This window comes from Labrus mixtus, chromosome 1 (assembly GCF_963584025.1).
Source record: "Labrus mixtus chromosome 1, fLabMix1.1, whole genome shotgun sequence".
Lineage (NCBI taxonomy): Eukaryota > Metazoa > Chordata > Actinopteri > Labriformes > Labridae > Labrus > Labrus mixtus.
In genome coordinates, this window is record NC_083612.1 from 12,021,042 (window position 1) to 12,041,978 (window position 20,937).

The 20,937-nt window shown below is 39.7% G+C and overlaps 1 protein-coding gene across 1 annotated transcript in view; it reads left to right on the forward strand.

Annotated features, from left to right (window-relative positions):
• kcna4 (potassium voltage-gated channel, shaker-related subfamily, member 4) overlaps positions 1-20,937 on the forward strand; it is a 60,362-nt gene that overhangs the window by 3,715 nt on the left and 35,710 nt on the right. The window contains exon 2 of the mRNA XM_061065412.1: positions 1-1,337. This exon is cut by the window's left edge and continues 2,541 nt beyond it. Within this exon, the coding sequence (XP_060921395.1) occupies positions 1-199 (199 nt within the window). The 3' untranslated portion in view covers positions 200-1,337. The remainder of the gene's footprint in view (positions 1,338-20,937) is intronic.

Here is a 20,937-nt window from a genome sequence, read left to right on the forward strand (position 1 = left end):
CTACTTCCCGGACTTTTTAAGGAAATTCAAAGGTTCGCCCTCTGGCTCCTCGCTGGGTGATAAAGCGGAGTATATGGAGATGGAGGAGGGGGTGACGGAGTCGTTGTGCGGGCTGGACAAAAGCCCGAGTAAAGGAAATGGCACAGACATAGGCCGGAGAAACAGTACTAACTCTAAATCCATTCAGACTGACGTGTGACAACAAATAGAGTATCTTTTTAAGTGAAATATGCCCTATAAAGAGACTGTACGAGCAGGTGGTCCCCCTAACACAAGTTTTACGCACACATACACATACACACATACACACACACACACATACACACACACACACACACACACTCATAAATCACTAATTGGCAGGTTTAGGATATTTCATTCTCTACATCTCAGAGCAAAAGTTTCTCTCAAATCCTCTCCACGCTGATGAGCAATTAAGACAAATATTCGCCAAATGGGTTGATAAGTTAAGTCATGTAACCTTTTCGGGCTTCCAAATCTGACATCAAATCGAAATTCTAGACAAGACAGGCTATGCATTTGCACTTTATGGGTTTCATCTGTCAGTAACAGAAAGGGTAGGGATGATCGTTTTGCTGATATGCAATAAAGTTATTTTGTTTGCACTAATGTAGAATCTACGCTGGTTTAGGCTGATTTTTATTTTAGAGACAGAAACTGTAGGCCATGCAAATGGCAATAATTGAGTCCTCTTCTGACCTTAGCTGAAGAATGTTTGAGTTACTTCCTCACAGAGAGCAAACTAAAGTTTTGAACAACCTCTTTCATACATTGCCAATAAAAATTGGACTCCAGTAAAGGAAAAAGTCAAAGACAGATAAATAAAGCTTTTGTTACTCCTCCAACTCTTAATGTGATATAAACAAAAAATAGCATTTAGAAGTCATCAAATAAAGTAGGGCTAGACTTATTTCTATGACATCCACACAAACATGCTTTTCCACAGCAGGCCAAGAAAAGCCTTGTGTTGTCGAGCCACCATGAGAGCTAAGCACAGGAATCATTCAGTTCAATACGGCTGGAGAAATGACTCGCCTCGCCAGGTTTCCTATGGACAGGCTAGGGGGGGTCTTGGCGACAAAAGTTTCCCCAGCTTAATTTAAAAAAAACCTCAAAGAGACAATATCCCTTTACACGGACGTGGATGGAAAGCTATAGCAAAAACGACTCTGTTTAGGAAACTCCTCAGAGGGGAGTTATTGAGCAACTTCCTCTTCTGTCCGCTGGACTTCGTGCACAAATATTCTTTTTTTCCTCAAGAGGACTATGATTATCTGCGAGCTCAGAGGATGATCGGGATGTGGATGTCTTCCAAGGTATGTAGCCTGCAGTTTGAGTGTGTGTGACAGTGATTCTTATGCAGTGATGATGAAAACAACTCGCAGTGTCACAGACTGAGAAAATAAAGCTCCTAAAAATATGGAAGAATTTCTGAGTCATGATACACACACACAAAAAAAAACACTCACTAGTTTAAATTTATACATAAAACCTGTTAAATAACATCTCAGTCTATGATTGGCTGTCCCCTAAACAACACAATGACGCATGATGACCCGTGCGTAATAATGCATTAAATACTGTGGATGGACGCTGGCCAGATACAGTATTGTGCAAATTTCAGTCGGCATGTCCTTAGTTAATGTTTCGCCTGCTAAACCTGTTGGCACAGTCAGCAATACATTAAAAAATAAAATAAAATCGACAAATACATTCTCAAAAATAACATCTGTAATTAACTAATTAAAGGGCACATCACGACTTTCAGTGGAAGATTTAGCACAAAGCTTTACAATGGAGTACCTGAAATGTTTATGAGTGCAGCAGCCTTGTGATATATTTTTGAAGTAGTAGATTCTTAATAACTTTACAGTTCATGTACAGTTTCCTCCTTGCTTTCCTACAGTGTCGACTGCATTCACTTCACATGATGATTTGTCTTATTGAGTCTCAACCTCAGCAGCAGGTGTAGCATGAGGACACTGTAAGCTACAGGATATAGTTTACTTTATGTATCTAAACTATGACAATGTTGACTTCAAATGATGCTATGATCTTTTAATTAAGCTACAAAGCAGAACACTCCCCCTCCCCCATTCATGAAGCTACTTCCAATGTTGTTCCTACAGCTGGATATTTGAGCTTCACTTTGAGGAATGATGTGTACCAGAGTTTGACATCTTGGATGCTGAAGGGGGAAAAGTTTGTCTTCACCTCAAATCTCAGTTAAACCTGTGCAGCAAAGAGCAGAATGTTCATCTCAGTGTCATCTTAACTTATTAGCAGGTGAATATTAGTCCAACATGAACCTTACACATGTGTGGCGGTGTGAAGCCTCAAGTGCACAAACAGAGATTATAGACTCTTTAGTGAAGTCAGAGACGTCTTATTGCTGCTAAACCTTCAAAATGTTCAACCTGCATGAGTCACCTCAGAAAGATATTTATCCAGAACTGTTGAGCTTTATTCACCTGACGAAATCCTTACTGCTGCTGAAATATGATAAGTGAAGTCTTCAGTGGCATGAAAGTAGTGGGCTACTGAGGTTGAGGCGGTTTTATCAATTCCCCTACCTCTATGTGATACCTACCCTCAAATGTGTAACAATGACAACAACAACTCCACATATGATACGTCTTGACATCATTAAACTTCACGTTTTTTGCCATTTCTTGATCAAGAGACTTCTGGCAGTAGAAATAATAAATTGTTCATTTGATGTTTGGGTCATTTTGAACTCTGTGTCCTTGAACCTGAGTCTAATTCTGGAAGAGTTAAGATGAAAACATCATAGTTGTTGCCTTCAGTTTTTGATGGACACGTTTCTCTCCATCTGCCTTATAAAATACACGTGCAAAAATATTTTTCTTCTCCTTCTTTTGAAAAATTGAAACAGCAAGATGTAGTTTTGAGGTATTCTGCAGTGTTTGGAGGCCTCTGTATTTGTCTCGATCATTAGACATTTGCATTCATACAGTGGATACACACACACCGTCACTCACTCATCGGTGCTCTTCAGCATTCCTCGGCACGTCGTCACTGCATCAGAGCATAATCATCTCCTTCTCTGTGTGTTTGTATCCTCACAAGAACTATTCATGCAAGATATTTTCAACACCTGCACCCACCACCAAACACACACACAGCAGCGTCATGGCCCCGAGCCAGCTCCTCTTGATACCTCACACTTAGCACTTACATAATGTGGCTTATTGCAAGAGGTGCAATCCAAAACGTTTTTCGAAGCAAAGTGTGTGGGTCAGGCATATTCTCAGGCCTGTAGCTGCTGAGCTGAGGGTGAAAACAGCCCGTATCATCCTGAGCCACTGCAGGACCGAGCTGAATGGTTTGACTGTTGGGAGCGTCCTGTCGTCACGTGCACGGCGTGTCTTTGTAGTGCAGATTTAGACCATGTGGCCGGGCCATGTGATGTGACAAATGGAGGGTTATTTATGGTTATTTTTTTCTAAAAGTATATTCCATGCTTGTCAAAGGACAAAGAGGAGAGGTGGGAAGAAAGTGAGCGTGTGGTTTGTAATGTTAGACTGGGTTATGTAATGATGAAGAACGGAGCACATGTGAGTCGAGCTGATCAACAGAAAGTTAATCTTCAGTTCTGCTGAACAATCGGAGACATTTATCCATTAAAGACACTTCATATTGACAGCTTGTAGCTTCTCTATTGTGGTGATTTGATGCTTTCTCATATTTTGAACAATTTTTACCAAAAAACTTGATGTTATTTTTTGCCTATTGGTCACACACAAAGTGAAGTATTATAGCTTTAGGTTACAGGAGCGAGTGATGTGTTGTGTCAATATTTCTGTCTTATGAGATCTGACTGATTTATTAATCAATACATTCATTCAAACTAACAGATTGACTTGTAATAAAAGTGGAAGCTTATAGAGGTTCTGAGTATCCTGATTTTTATGCTAAACTGGAGATGAACCGCTCATTGACAAATGTTTGTATTTACAGTGCTACGCTCCAGTAAACAGAAAAAAAAACCTAGGTGAACCATAGTGAGTCAGGTTTTTAAATGTGTACACAGCACAGAACCAGAGCTGGATTTTTTTACCGGGAAATGTGGACAACTTGTCAGAAGCAAAAATACTTTTATCAGAGGCCAAATCAGCTTTATTGGCCAGGTGCTTACACACACAAGGAATTTGACTTTGGTGATCTGTGCTCTCCACGAACAAAAAGTATGACATTAAATATCAACAATAAATACAAAATAAGCAAAGACTTAATACTTAATTGTGTAACAGATGGGTTAATTCACATGAGGTAGATAGATTTTGCAGTATCTACATTAAGAGTGTGCATAGATTGATGTCAGATTAAGACATTGCTTCAGCAGTTTTTATCCAAACTTAACACTCAGTCTCAGAGACATAGCCACTGCCCCAATGTAATATTATTATCAATTTATTTCACCAAGAAGTCATTTCAAATTAATTATCTCCAGGACAAAATGGCAATGCTGAACAGTCACATTCCACAAATGAAACCATCAAATATACCACAATAACAGAGGTCATTAAAGGTACAAAGGATAAACTAAAGTCAGCTAAAATGTGTGCCCAGAAGGGACAAGGAAGGAATTAGATGTGTAGCAAAATTAAAAATTTAAAACACACAAGGCAATGACTTGAATACATGAATTCAAAGATGTTGTTATTAAAGATACAGTATGTAGATTCCGCCACCAGGGGGCTCTCAATCAATACTACTCCGCCTAATGTAATAAAGATGAACGGGTGAAACAGACCTGAGGAAGAGAATATGTTTACCGACGATGTGTCCAAGTATAATTCACATTAAAGTTTTTATCAAAGAAGCACTTACAGCAAAAGTATGGCAGCTTTCAGTATAGCTTTCTTATGTAGGGGTCTTTTACGTAGCCTCTGGTGTTTCCACGGCAATGATAATCATTCTGTCTGTCATGGCGGCTCATGAAGGAGTGTGTACAGCTGCTGGTTTGACTTTTGAATATTTGAAGTAGTGAACATTTTTTACTTACTGTATATGTGAAATAGCATTGCAGCATCTCAACAAAGTCAGTCTGATATCTTGAATATTAAACGTTTTATTTGAATTAACAGATTTTTTTACAAGCCCGTAGGAGAGTCATTTTCTGTTTATAAAGACACTGGCTGGTTTGCAGGATTTTTAAATAATTGTGCTGTGGGATTGTGTGCTCAGAGGCTCAAGAGGATCCTAACCTGGCCGAGCATCATGGAACATACTGTTGGTTTTATGGCGGGACCGTCCTGGCGGGATCATTTAGCTTTTACTATCCTGGCTGGGCCAAAGCAACCAAGAAGTGCCTTTCTGGAGTACAATTAGGGAACATTTGTTTAACAGTGGGTTTTTAATGGAGGTAGAGTAACAATAATATCAAAATATGGGACTATTTCATCCATAATGTGCAGCGTCTGTGCAGTGATCTGGTGTCTACAGTGTTGAGATCCTAGGGAAGCTTTTAATTCACGATGATATTTATAAATGAAGAGTAAAACCCTCTAAAATACTGAAATGTAAAAAACACCTTCACTGCATTATTTTCAGTTTGGCAGAAGTGCGTGCACCTGTATGTCGTGTACCACACAGTTCACACACTCACAGCTGTAATGACCAAAATCTGACTTAAGGCTCAACCACTAAAAGACAGTAAAGCTCCCGAGCTCAAATGTCTCAGAGGTAATCGGATCTCTTCAAACTGGAGATTAAAAGTAACAGGCCTTTATTTGGCTTTTTCCATCGTGGTTATCACACCGGCATCTACATTTACAAACGTCTTATTGAATTATGCTCCTCACGGCCCACATTTTATGTGACAGCAGACATTTCCAGATTGAAACAACCTGCTCTGCAAAACAGAAGCCAAATTGTGCTGACAACCACAGGTCAAAGTCACGACTGACCCTGTTGACAAATGGCTCATTGAGCTCCTCCAAAAAATGACTCCTACCTGCAGCCAAGACATCCATCCGTCTTTTAGATCGGCTGAAACCTGCTCAGGGTCACAGGGGGCTGGAGCACATCCCAGCATTCACTTGGGAGTGGGGGGGGGGGGGAGAGAGGCAGGGGACAGTCTGGACAGGATGCCAGTAATTCACAGAGCTGAAACAAAGACAGAGCGACACATTTAGAATTATTTATTACTCCTGGGAGGAATTTGGAGTTTTCAGTTCACCCAAACTGCATGAGTTTGGACTAAAGTGCCCCGAGTTAACTCCCCGAAAGAATAAGAGAAAACACAACCAATGCAGAGGAGCTATGACTACTTTATAGTACACAGTTATGGCTGTGGCATCACATCAATCCCTTTAGACCCTTTTATATTAGCTCCAATTTACGCAGTCTAATGTGACACTCCTGCAATAAATCCTTCATGAAGCTTTATTAGTTCATTATTTATAATTAAAAAGCAACACAAACTACAGCCTTTAGCGCTACCTTCAAGTGGTATCAGCACATAAGCAAGAAAGCAACAACAAACTAACATCATGACCTTTGTGATGGCCTTCGTGTCAAGCTTATTTTTATGTAAACAGAAATTCAACACGTTTTCTAGGGCTGTGCTCCAAAAAAATCGATATTGGCAATATATGGTCATGTGCCCCTTTCAGATACATGTATCGATGCAGATGTTACAGAATCGACCGCTGCAAAGCTGTGATGACCGTTTTGAAAGGCAATTGACCTATGGTGCAGTTCACAATAACACCTTAAACATAGCTCTGGGATTAACATATTTTTATGAATCTCTAGTCTAGGATCTCTGATGACCAAAATTGAGTTTCAAGTTGTAGGGTCCTTACGCCTCTGATGTTATTCTCAACATTAAAGAACAGATTTCTGAGTAGGACAATCACTATATGTATCGTATCGTGGCCTCTCGTATCGCAGGGTTGTGGAAAATACCCAGTCCTAATGTTTACCTTTGTTTGCATCTATACATCATCCATCAAAGGCTGTAAACAACAAATTACCAGCAAATTTCAAATCTTTTACAAAAAGGCATAATGCTGGCCTAAAGCAAACCAGAGCTGCACCCACTTTGAAATTGTTGTATCTTAAATCAGTAATTTACATTGAATGTTGTACTGTCGTAATGATGTTACATATATAGTGTTATGTGGTTTTATGGGATCAAATGTTGTATACGTAACACTTTAAGGCCAATCAATTCAAATCTAAGACGCTCTATCCAATCCCTGAGATTTATGGCAAAAGGTGACAAAGGTGACAAAGACATTAATGCAGTAGTTTCCACGAGTTGTACTTTACGAACAGGCAACTGAATGTGTCATCCAGTAATGCAGTAGTAAAACGTGATACACATGCAGCAGGTATCAGAAGTGATCAAATATATGATTCTATTTCCAGAGATGAGAATTGAAAGTGTAATGACATCTGGCTATTGTTGTGCTCATAATGCATCATGTGCACCCTCGGTGATTTAAATTAGACTTCTGAGTGTTCATGCTGAATTTTGAAGGCTCTGTGCAACAACACAAGTATTTTCATAGTAACCAAGGCTGTGACCAAAATGTGTTAAAACGTCCTTCCTCATCATTTGTTCCCCATCATTTCAAAGCTTCACGAACAAAATGTTTGCTATCTTTAAGTCTTCTTTATATCTGATGCATTTGTACTTTTTCACCTTTTGATAGGAACATATATTCTATCACTTGCTTGCATGTGCACTTCATGCATGTGGCAGATACACCCACACATGAAAACATGGCTCCATAGAGGTCAAAATCTCTGCAGTATGTGATACCACCACCCTAACAAACACTTGGAGGCCCTTTCTTCAGGCGAGTGAACATTTTTAGCTGCAGATTTTCATTGTTTCTTTAATGTACGTGCACAATGGCATCTCTACAAGAGGCCACTCTAAAAGGAGCAAGAGGGAGATGTCGAGGAAACAATGTGTACATGCCTCCAAACAGCCCCGAGCTCCAATCTTAAATACCATAAGAATAGAAATCAATGACGGAATGTGTGAGACCAAAACATTTCATTGGCACAAGATGTCTGCAGTAAATAAATAGGTACATGTTAAAAATGTGACCTGGAAAGTTCACTGAGCTCTTTTCCCATTAAACGAGGCTAGTTTTTATAAATATCATGAATTAGCGGAAAATTATAAATCAGGCAAAATTCCACAGCCTGGAACAACATAATAAAGCCTCCTTGTTAAAAAAAGAATTGCACATGTTTGTACTATAAATTATCGATTTCATGTACTAGCCATCATGCCTCTCTGATAAAATCTTTTTCTTGGAAGTAATCAAAGCAACTTGAAAAGAAAACAAAAAAAGAGAAACACAGTGGAAGTTCATGAGGCTGGAATGTCTTCGTCTTGTCTTGCCAATCCATTAATCAGGCCTGATAAAAGCTTGTCAGCTAGCTGCGCTGCCAACACACACGATATACTAGCCCAGCTGGTGTCATCATGGGGTGAGTTTTTTACTTTAATTGTCGTCTAAAAAAACAAGCCCTAGTCTTAAACCATCAACACATGGTTCAAAGGGGATCTGACTGAAAGGTCAGTTTTAACCCCTGAAGTTTCACTCGACTGTGATTATTGATGACTTGCTGTCAAAGACTATTAGTCGAAGAAAGCTGGGGGGAAAAGTGAGCCAAAGGCATCGAGTTGTAAGGGAAACAAAACAGGGTCTGATCTGGGTCAGTTGGGTCAGTAGACAAACTGCGAAAACCCTCCGTCAGTAAGAGTTTGGATAATGATTTGGATACCCTTTGCCAAACCAAAAACAACACAGCACAACTATCAGGGATGTTTTAAAGAGCCCATATTATGCCCTTTTTGGGGTTTGTATATTTAATCTATGTACCTACTAAAGTATGTTCACAATAGCTAAGGTTTGAAAAAAGTGTCTGTTTTCATGTACTGCCGCTCCATGCACCGGCTCGCTTCTGACTCTCTCTCTAAGGCTCTGAAGTGCCCACGTTCAGAGTCCCCACGTGTGCAAAGTCTGATCTTTGTTTCCGCGGACTTTGAATTTTTGCAAATAGATGTGCCTAAACATGCACAGGACACATGGAAAACACACTAAAGAGCATATAAAACCAGAAAAAGCATAATATGTGCCCTTTAAAAAAAGTGTGGGTTTTTTGGATGCTTGAAAATTAAATGTAATTGTTTGAGTGTCTGACTAACTGGTTACACAGTAACAGAAAGCAGATGCAGCACTTTCATGACCAATAAGTACATCTTTCACTATTACGTCCTTTAAGAAAACCAGTCTGTAGTATTCTTGTACTTCCTGGTTGCTTTTTCTATTTTTTTCAATCATAGTTGGTAATTACACTAATATAAACTAACATTGTAAGAGATTGTGGTCGCAAAAGAACAAAGGCGAATCACACTTACTGCAGGTTGAATGATACGATTCTGTTCAGCAACTATCAGTACCTTTAGCTTTTAGAAACAGACTTAACTGTACATTTGAAAGGGCCTCTAAATTCATGCTCAGATGATTATGAGGTAGAGAATATAAGATATATAGGAAATATAAGGATACAGACCTGAGTGAACCTAAATGCTTCCCATTATCGGGTACCTTGATCTCAATTTCTGGGTTTAGGACAACAGTAACTCAAATAGTAATATGTTAGTCAGAGCAGAAACTGGAAGCTCTGTATTGCAAAAGCATTCATCTTAGAATGAAACATTGGTCAGGTTTGACTTTTTATGTCATTATCTAGAGACGGGACGGTGGATAGAGTCGATAATCAAGGAGAGAGAGAGAGTGGGGAATGACATGGGTGACATGGCTTTTGGTATTGTAGCCTTTGTACATAGGGGCGTGCAAACTAACCACTCAGCCACTGGAGCCCAAGGTTTTACTTTTTTCTTCCTTGTCCAACTGCACAATTAAACTAATCAACCACAAACATTCAAAGTCATTCTGAGACAGGGATTTCTTATGACACGTAGATACAGTAACTTTGCCTGAATTATAAAGTTAGAAGTAGCTGATAGTATCATCCAGAGACAGCTGTCACTTCCACTGTCAATATCAAAAGTGGTTAGTTGAACAAAGAAGCCTCCTTTTGTAAACCCCTTTGCAAAGGATGTATTGTTTGAAGAAAACTAGCCATAAGTCTGCACCTGTATGATTTCTCTAAGCTACAAATGTGCTGTGTAACAAACAGTCAGCAGGACAACTTGCCCTTTCAGTGACCAATTACCTGCTTCAGGCTAATATCTTACCTGCACCAGGCCATTACGTAATTGACACCGACTGTTTGTAACCTCCAATTTTCCACGTAAACAAAATGTTCACAGCCCAGTCTGACGAGAGCGCTTCATAAAGCCCTCTCGGGATTACAGCCCCGGTGTAAGTTTAAACCAGCTTGCGGTTTCCATGAAGCAGTTACATAATGTCCCTCTATTGACGGACGGCAACCTGAGTCTTTGCACCCTCCACTGTATCCCCTCTTCCTAATTGGCTGCATTAATCCGACAGTATGTGCGGCTTTATTGTGTTACTCCATTGTAGACGTGAAGATTGTATTGCTAATTACACATATTCCTCCGTGTTAAGTTTCTTCTGCACCCAGAGGAAAATCATCTGCTTTGGATGCTATTGCCTTACAGCTATTGTAAAAAAAAACTGTATCTGTTGCATGTAATGTGCTTAAAAGAGAAAGGCTCATTTGGTTTTATAGGTTTCAAACTGAGGGCAGAAAGTATAGACTACAAAATCAATATTTACAATATGAAAAGGTTTGTTGCTCTGTGCGTATGCCTGCAGTGCACACACAGGTATGTTTGGTCAAAATGTTGATTAGGTTTGCTGTCACACACAGACAATCTGGGGCAGCAGAGGATTACAGATTTGTTAAGGCTTTGGGAAAGGTAAGCATTTCAAGGATTTGTCATATCAAGTTTTGGGTGTTTTTTTTTTTAACCTTCGTTCTCCAGAGTGCTACCTTAAACCCCACAGTGTTGCAGCTTTTTTTTTTATGTACAAGCTGGAGATTTGATTAAATGCAGCAGCTGCTCAACCATAAAAAAGTTTTCTCTCTCTCGTTCCCTGTGAAGATGAGCTGGTGAGCAAAGGACGGGCGCCCTGCTGCTCCTGTAAACTTTTTGAGAGACCACAGATGCTGATCCCGCTGTGGGACTCAGGAAACACACTCTTACAACACATGCATCAGTATGAGTCCACAAGATCATTGGAGAGTGAACTTGATGGCCATGCATGCACTACAGGAGTCATCTGTTGTAAAAAAAAAGAAAGTTGTCGAAACATTTACCATAATCAAGCGTCCAAATGGTCTTAATTTGTTGTTGTTTTTGTTTAAATAGATAAAATATGACCTGTATACCACTGGAGGACATGTGGCCCCCGAAAAAAACCCAATAAATTATTTTGTTTTAGACACTGAACCTACAGAAAATCAACCTTGTAACCTTTGTGTTTATGTTTTGTAGCGCTGTACCGGTGCTGGAGAAACATCCAGCAGAACCAATCTTAATTCTGTAAACATTTTTGGTTTCTTTGAAGCTCCTGTTAGGAGTTTGCGTTGATTTTGGCAACCATTCTAGACCAGGGATGGGCAACTTTGGTCACAGCAAGGGCCACATTCATTTAATTCTCACTGCCAGGGGACCAAATTGTAGGATACAAAAACGATTACAGTCGATTATGTCTCAAACTTAAGTCAACATATACCAGTGATCAAATAATATTATGGACATATTTCTGGTTTTCATGATTTCATGGCAGATTTTTGTCATGTTTTTCTTCATGTTTCCAACTAATTGATATGTAAAAAATTGACCTGAGGGCCACGTTGAGGGTTGATGGGGGCTGCATGTGGCCCCCGGGCCGCCAGTTGCCCCACCCCTGTTCTAGACAAAGCTGAGCCTCTTAACTATTGGCTGATCTTGGTTTGAACATATTTAAGTGGTGTCTTCTGATGGACAATGCCATCCTGCTGACTTTAACTCTATATGAGTTTTGACACCTACCAGGCAGCAGCAGTTATAGGCATTAAAAATGACCGTCTAGAAAAGATCAATCTTGTCCCTAAGAATTTTGTTGGAAGGTCATACAGAGGCATCAGCATTAATTTAAGTCAGTTGACGTGTCAGCTGGGTTTGAACATTTGCATTTCAGGAGGCGAGTCCTGGCTTTAACGTGGCTATTGTTCTTTATCTGTTCTTTGTAAATGTTAACAACCATCAACCGGAGAATCAAACAGGCCTGCCTTATTGCACTATACAAATCTTCACCTTAACTTGCCATTTTCAGTGGTGTGATGCTACCCCAGAGATTGATGTTGTTTTAAGTAGCCACAGGGATTTTGAAAACTTTAACACGCAAATACTAGAGGAGACGGAATATCGGTTTATATGCACAGACTATCTGGTGTTGAATTAAATTAATTTCTCACAAACTAATATATCTGTCCAATTACTTGCTTAAATGCAGGACTTATTCACAAGCAAATGCTACTTAACAAGGCAATGGTGCTCCTTATCAAATGTAGTTTTTAACATCCTATATCAATGTATGAGTAGGAAATGGTGATAAGCTGCAGTGTAGAAATCAACACGGAAGACAAATAGCTCATGCATGAAATTGTTCATACACAAACTCTTACCCCAGTTGGAAAAACGAGTTCTTATCCTGTCCGCTGCTTGATGTTACGTGAGACCCATGAGTCTGATATCAGTTTGTCTTATCTAAGCTGAAATTACTTCAGCTAACGTATGCAACTCCCTGTTTTGGCTGCTCTCTGTGCGTAAACATTTTAGAAAAACATTTACGGTCAGCATTTCACTTCACTCTTTGTTTTATAATCTCTCATTGGATCAGGGACGGTCAGAACTTCAATTAAATGTTGTTTGTCTAAAAATACCTCCGGCTGCTCATGATGAGATTAGACAACAGACAAATTCTCCCTTTCCTGTACACCAAGGACTCATGTAGGACAAACCTGATGACGTGAGGATGAGGGGGGGTCAGACAGTGCCTCACATTAATGTGCTGTCATTGTCTACATTATAATACATCAGTCTAGATGTGATTTGATGCCTGTGCAGTTACTAATTTTTTTTTTTGCATGGCAAGGCACATTCAAATTCTGGCCCCTCTGTCCTATTTTAAAACAGAAGAGTCCACAGTAATTATGCACAAACTCAACCTGTATGTTTATAACAGCTGTGGAGCTTTTTTTTCTATAAAACATCTGCTCTTTAGGCACACATTGATGAATAATGTAACCCAAATAACAGGCGTTAGAGAGCCTCTGACTAATGATGAGTCAAAATACATTAATAATGTAGGCCTGCTATATCAGGCTGCAGCATACATCTCTGCAGCCTTAACTTGCACAACACAACATCCTACAATTTATTTCATCGTAGATTTTCTTTTCTTAAAAGCACCAGGCAGCAGAGTGGATGTGTTTGTTTAAATGTTTTGGAGAGATGAGATGAGTGAGCTTTTCTCTTAGTAGAGTATTACATTTAATGATAAGGATTAGGCATAATCGTTTATCGGTCTTGTGCAATTTCTTGAGGGTCAATATTCAGCTTTGGCTGATTATCTGTATCTGCGTTTTATTTCACAGATCGCTGTTAAAATGAATGAATTAAAAGTCTTCTACTTTTGCTCTGCTGCCAAACACAGAGACAACGTCTTTCCCTCTCGGTTTGTTTTCACTCACAACTCTGTTTTACCCAATGTCCCGCCCACAACACCGTCTGATTGGCTAGATGTCACACAAATAATTGCAAATCAACACTGAAGTCTGGGTGCCATTGACATGACCAGAGACGAGATCATCAATCAATCAATCATTAATCATATAGCGCCAATTCAAAACAAGTGTTATGTTGAGACGCTTTACAAAAAAGCATATGGGATAATATGCAGGCAGGATTGCTCCTTTGTATTCCTCGCGTTCCTGTTGTCCACACTTCCTTGTCACTGAGGGGAAGGTCGGAGCAGGCCGTGCATGAATGAGGACGGGGGCGGTTGGGGGACGACACAGTCCGTTGTTGGAGGCTTAGTGTCGCTCGGTGGTTGAGGGATGACACAATCCGATGGAAGTGGCTGGGCGACAGTGACTTCAGGTGGTAGTAGTTCCAGATCAACTCGCTGAAGGTTGGGGGAGCTCCGTCTACTCAAGAGCCTGGCTTCTGCTGCCTGGACAAGGCCTCGTGGGCGAGAGCAGCCTGGAGCAGGAGGAAGGTCTTTGGTTGAGCATTTAAACTACAGTATGTTACCAAAAGTGAAAATGGTTTTCCAAAAATATAAGTGAAAAGGATGTTATAGACGAGGGCACATTTTACAATGTTCAGGCTAATGAGCCAGACTATACAGCCAAAATAATGAAGTGGTGCAAGGCCATGAGCCTGCAAGCGATGCATCATGGAGCATAGTGATACATTTGGGCAATGTTGGCATGGCTCTGTTAGCAGGCGAATTCAGGACTCAATGAAGAATTCATAGCTCTGTTTTTCGCTACATTTACCATCTGCTATGCTTGAAAATAAGAAAACAAAGAATTGGTGAAAACTCTCTTTAAATTCTTCCGGTGGACAGATACATCTTACGGATGGGAGGCTAATGTTGCTCCTTGTCTACTGGGTGTCTAAATAAGGCCACTGGTTGTGAATATATAAGCTACACAAACCTTTAAAAGCAAATATATGTCAGGGTTGTGTATCCGTTGTCTTGTGTTGGAGTTGTTGACTCTTTATGAAACAATAAAATGACATACATGAAGCTATTAGCTAGTTATAACAAAGAAGAGCCCGATCGATTAATCCGCTAGCAGATAATATCGGACAATATTAGTTTATACAGTGACTATCGGTATCAGCTATTTTATCACTGATATACGCCGATGTCACTAGAGTTATTGACCAGTCAAATAGCATTTCATTTGAGTTTCCTTGTATGACATCAGCAGTTCTTTTTCACCAGCAAGTCCCTCTCAAGTCAGGCGGTGATGCAGGTACATGCGCAGTTACTTTCCAATTGAGTCTTGTCTTCGTTATATTGTTTATCTTTTCCACAAGTGTTTGATATCTGCATTTGAGGGATTCACTCAATACATGTGTATACATTTATATCTATCTATCTCTACCGATTTCATGGATCTAAGAAAGATATCGGCTGATTTATATCGGTATCAGATTTTTTTTCTCCCCCGATATCGGCCCCAAAAATCCCATATCAGTCAGGCCCTATCACAAAGTCCTGCAGTTAAGCTGCTGAAAAAGTGACCTGCAGTTCTTACACTATGAGATCAATTATCATTCCGCATACATCCCTTCTCTTTCTAATGGAGCGATTCCCCACTTTCAACAGGGCTCATACTAGCTGAGAAAAAACAATCTCAAGAAGACATTTCCAGAAATCTCTTTACCGTTCAGTTTCCATTTCAAAGATAAATCAGTAACTTGTCTTAGCAGCTAGCTTGAAGGCAAACTTTGAGTAGAAATCCCCCAAATTTGCTCTATTTAAAGTAGGACCTCTAGTAAAAAAGTGTCTTTGTACTCTGTTTGAAAGAAATTAAATGAGTTTTTCTACAAAACTTGTGTGTCTACTGCACTTTTTTTTCTTTTTTTGCCCCTCGCTCCGTCAGATACCAGCTTGACAAACTGCAGCAGCTTGACAAAATGTTTCCCTGATTACATCCTACACAGTTGATAGCACTGTCAGAAAGCAGTATATCACCATTATCTAACAGACATTACAGATGTATTGTATATTACTCACTTGCGATGCTGTTCACAGAGACAACTTGAGGGTAAATTCCGATACAATCAGAGCATTATTCATTGCAATGATGCCTCTTTTCTACTATTTCTGGACAGTCTGACAAACACAAATGTTAAATGCTGATAGGTTATAAACTGTTGTGTAAGAACCACGTGTGACGTCGACATCAATTACAGTCAGACGACATCAAGATTCACTCCGTGGTCAGTCTAGGCCGACTTGGACATGGAAAACACAAATCCTGGTTGAGCCTGGATCAGGGGGCGTCTCCTCCTGTATCGATCACTGTTATGTAAACTTGAGCCCGGCTCTCCAACATGAGCAGCAGCGATTGTACGTGCAGGAAAATGGCTGCCATGACCAGACCTCCACAGACCTCGTCTCCCACTCGTTCTCTCTGCTCTCCTGCTTTGGAGTGACTCGATGCTTTTATGTGTAGTGACTAATGCTCGCTCTAAAGGGCCCGGGGTGTATCTGACTGCGTGTGCAAGTGTACGGGCATTATGTGTGTGCACGTGAAATGCTGTACACGACCTATTGGCACGAAGGGGGCTCGACTCCCTTACATGAAGATGAGTCAGTTTCAGGGTCTGCAAGGACCAAGATCCCCCCCCCCCCACACACACACACACTTCATCCTGATCCATGCAAAGGGTTTGATTTGTATCGTGCATAAGAGTTAGTGTGTACCATAACGCTTTACTGCCAATTCATACGCATGTAAGGACTCTCTGATGAGACAGTTACAGTGAGAGCAGGGGGTCAAAGGTCAGACTGAAGAGTGCAGAATGCCACAAATAATAACATTCACTGTGAGCCTGTTTTATACTGGGAGGGCTGGGTTATGATGCGGTTTGTGTGACTAGTGATGAAACACAAAGGGATAAAGAACAAAAGGTATTTGAATACTGTCAGACTGCATAAAGCTGCTCGTAGTTAGAGATACATCTGATGAGATAACAGCATGTGCGCACCATCCATCCCTCATATTCACACTTCCATAATTCATCTTTATCTTGTTTTGGAAACTTGCCTATCACTCTAAAATTAAGTAAACATGAGGAAGAAAATATTCTCTATGAATAAAAACATCCGTCAATGTCAAAAATGTGACTTCATATTTTCTGGTTGATAAAAAAAAAGAAGATATATTAGGAAGAATAATGTTGGATGTTTTAACACATTTTGCTTTATTCTGCTGTACACCCAAACGTCCATCTCTGGTTATAGATCCAAGTGATACAAGTTCAGGATGCAGATTTTTTTCAGCCAATACTTAGGTGCTTTTCATTGCAGATTCAGCCAAGATAACCAAAACTTTTTTTGTATTTCAAAATAAGTTTGTGGTTTGTAGTTTTTGTCAAGCAGAAATCTGCGGTGTGGAATAATAAATCAAAAGCAGAAGTGCAAAAAACTGCAGTTCCTCAAGTGTCCACTTAAGGCTGGCTGCAAAATGCCCAAATGTCCCATTAACACCCACATTAACATGTGCCAATTTTAACAGGAAACATGTTGGTTCAGAAAACCAGTTAAGCCTGATTAGTCCTCTTCTTTATTCATAAAAAGTTTACAGTTGTCAAATATATATTTTTGATTTTATTAAGCCTAAAAATTTATTCAGAAATTTACATATGGGCATGGCTGAGTTGACTGATACATGGATGTGTTGTATCTTTTTTGCCATGAAGCTTAATGCCTGCCTCTATTCCTGTTTCTAGTCTGATTACTAATTAGGCTGAGATAGGATTTCCAATATGGCGACCGCATCATTCGACTTCATAACGCTTCTTCAGAAACCAGAGGATGACATCACTGTGTACTATATCTAAGTTTTATTCAGTCAGTGGATTTTGTACACCTTGGGGTGTGAAAAGGCTACTATAGAATGAGAAAAGGCAAATTATATAATATTCTGTAACTCTTATGCAAATTGCAATCATGACACTTTAAAAAAAAGTCTGCACTAAAGAGAGCATGTTACAGTATTTTGACAACAAAGTTAAAGTTTCCTCTACACTTAAAATTAACTGACCGCTCTACTTATGGATTTTTTTTCCTGAACTATGATGACTATGACTTAATTTAAATAATTAAGGTTTCATTAAAGTATATATAAAGAAAACCTCTAAGCGGATACAGATATGTGCTTTTCAACTGTGACAAGATTCTCGATAATGTATGCATATTGTGCATTTGCAAAAAAGTTACATTTTTGGTTCATTTGTACCTTCTGCAGCTACTTTGATCTGTTAAATGCCACTTTAAGAAAGCCCACAAAGCACCTGATCAACAAGCAATATTTTTTTATTATTATTATTTTTTTAGAATCAGAATTAATTTCTGTCACTAACTTGTTTCATCCAACAGTCCATTTTTTCATTTTTTTTTTAAAGATTTATTTTTGGGCTTTTTGTGCCTTTAATGGAGAGATAGGACAGTGGATAGAGTTGGAGATCAGGGAGAGAGAGAGTGGGGAATGACATGTGGGAAAGAAGCCACGGGTGGGATGTGAACCTGGGCCGCCTGCTTGAGACGACAGCCTCCATACATGGGGCGCGCGCACTAACCACTGCGCCACCAGCGCCCCCATTTTTTCATTTTTGTATGATTGCATAAAATGCAGCTATCATTACGTAGGTGGTACAGCACAGAGGCTCAGTGTATGGCACTATCATCACACAGCAAGCAAGTCGTTGTTTTGGGGTTGAGATAAAATACCATGACTTGCTCAGCAGTTATCAGTTTGCCTGAAACTTATGTTTGAACACAGAGAGCGCTGCATGTTGGTTTTATTTATGTTGGTTTTTGGGGCAAGTGATTAAACTGTTAGCCTTGGATCTTGTGTATCTAAGGAAATTTGAAGTGCTTGTGCTATTTCTCACCGATTTCATCACGTTCCTTAAGATATCTTGGACCTGATATTTGCTTTAATAAAACATTCATAATGCATTTGTTGGCTGATTAGATGAGGTTAAAGTAGGCTTTAACAAGAGATCGTGGTGGGCGTCATATATTGTCTTTATCACATCTCTCTACGGAGTACTGTCACTGTCAACAGAAACAGAGAGCTGAGGGGAAGGAATAACATTTCATGGAAATGAATTCAAAGCAGCAGCTTGCCGATGGGTGAAACATTGCACTGAAATATCATCCAATTCTTGCACACATGATCTCAATCCAGAATTGTTTTCTTGTTGGGGAGAACAATTAATGTGTTTTTCCAATGAACTGAGGGGAAATCGAATTTCTGCCTGGATTATGCTTTATGATGTATTTTTCACGTGAATTAAGAGCTGCACTTAGCTTTCTTTAGAGATCATAGAGAAGATGTCATGGTGCATTTTGCCAATAAAAAGTCCAGCACTTGATGCCGGAGATGAGCCTTTCAGGCCAAGTGTTTGAACTTTCAACCCTATCTAGTTTAATCATCTGAACAATAAGACGGTTGATCAGGAGTTAAATTGAGCCACCGGTCCTGAAAATGTGTCTGCATGTCTCCAGTAAACTGTCCTGTTTGCTCAAATATCTTCTCCTTCTGCAAATATCTGCTGAATGTAAACTGGAGACCTGTGTGATTAACCAAACTGAACGACTGTTTTCCTCTGTGGCACATCTCTCCCTCCCTGCCTCCTGGTTCCCCTTTTTGATCACACACTCTTACACACAGCATACACCCCCACATCGGCTTCCACAGGTTCAGCTTTCCTTTGATTTCATTTTCTGCAGCAGGTCGGTTTTAATTTATTTATGCTCCTTTACCTCTCATTCAGATAATTTGTTATCGTGCCTCTCTGCTCCCCGACTCTCTCTGCGGATTTTCTTTCTCCACTTTAGCTCCAATTAATGTGTTCTTGATGACTTCTTTGGAGGTGAAAGCTGGTTAATTTTAATGTTCTCTGCTGATATATGATTATTAATCACCTCTGAAAAGTGATAGTTAGCAGTGGGCAATGCTTTAGCCTGTGTGAATCAGGCTGTCATTTTATGCTGATGATGATGCGATTTAACCTATTAATTCAATGCATATAATAAAAATGGTGTACCGCAATTTTTTTTAGCAGCTATTGCTTTCAACTCTTGTCCCTAGTTGAGCTTTAACAGGGACGTTGTAATTACAATATACTGCTTTCAGTATGATACAAACTCAGAATCTACATATATAGACTATTACAATGAACACATATCACAGCATGCGGATACACCAAAATGTGTCATTCTAGGTCCTTAAATACAAATTGCTCTCTCCCACTCTTATGGCATCTTTCTTACACGTTGTTAACAAAGTGGAACTTTGCAGTTTAGTTATGCTGACGCACAGAACTACATTGCAACTGTGTTGACTTTTGGTTCCACATGGGATATGAAACCTGGTCCCCTTAGTGAAGGTTCAGCGTTATTGACCCATACATTGCCCCCAACCACCAAGCCCAGCAGGCTTTGTAGCTTTTTTCCAATGTCACCTTACTTTCTGCACCAAAAATGGTCCCTCTGGTACAGTGGATGGGTTCACATTAGAGTTAGTTAAAGTGTCTCACAAAGACCTTCAACTTTTATAAAAAGTGGACATACTGTAGACACAGTGGTGTAACCCATTGGTTTAAAAACTACTCCTTCTGTTTTTGACTAGCAATGACCATAATTAGAAGACAAGGTGTATGTATATACAGTGCTAAGAATGTGACACTCAGGACAATAGTCTATCCTGGTCGTCAGGTTACATTGGTAGAGAACAGTCAATCACAGGTCGCCCTGCCCTAAAACAGACCTTACCCTAAATGTGCATTATTTTATGTGATTTACGTCATGTGGTTTGATGAAGACTTTAAAACTAATGAATGAAACCCTTAAACTCAGAATATCAAGCCAGTTAGAAAATCAACTGAAACATATGTTATATAATCTAATCTGATCAACTAGTGCCCTGCTGGCCAGATGCACATTAAAGTCTCTACTACCCAGATGTAAAACAGCACAGTGGCGGGATTGTATCTCTTGGTTGTTTGGCAGTATTTTGATCCAGAAAATGGAGATGAAGTTGTATGTAAGCTGTTTCATTTTAAACTGGCATATAAACATCAAACCAAAGTAAACTTTTAAACCAACATAGGCATGAGGACATCGA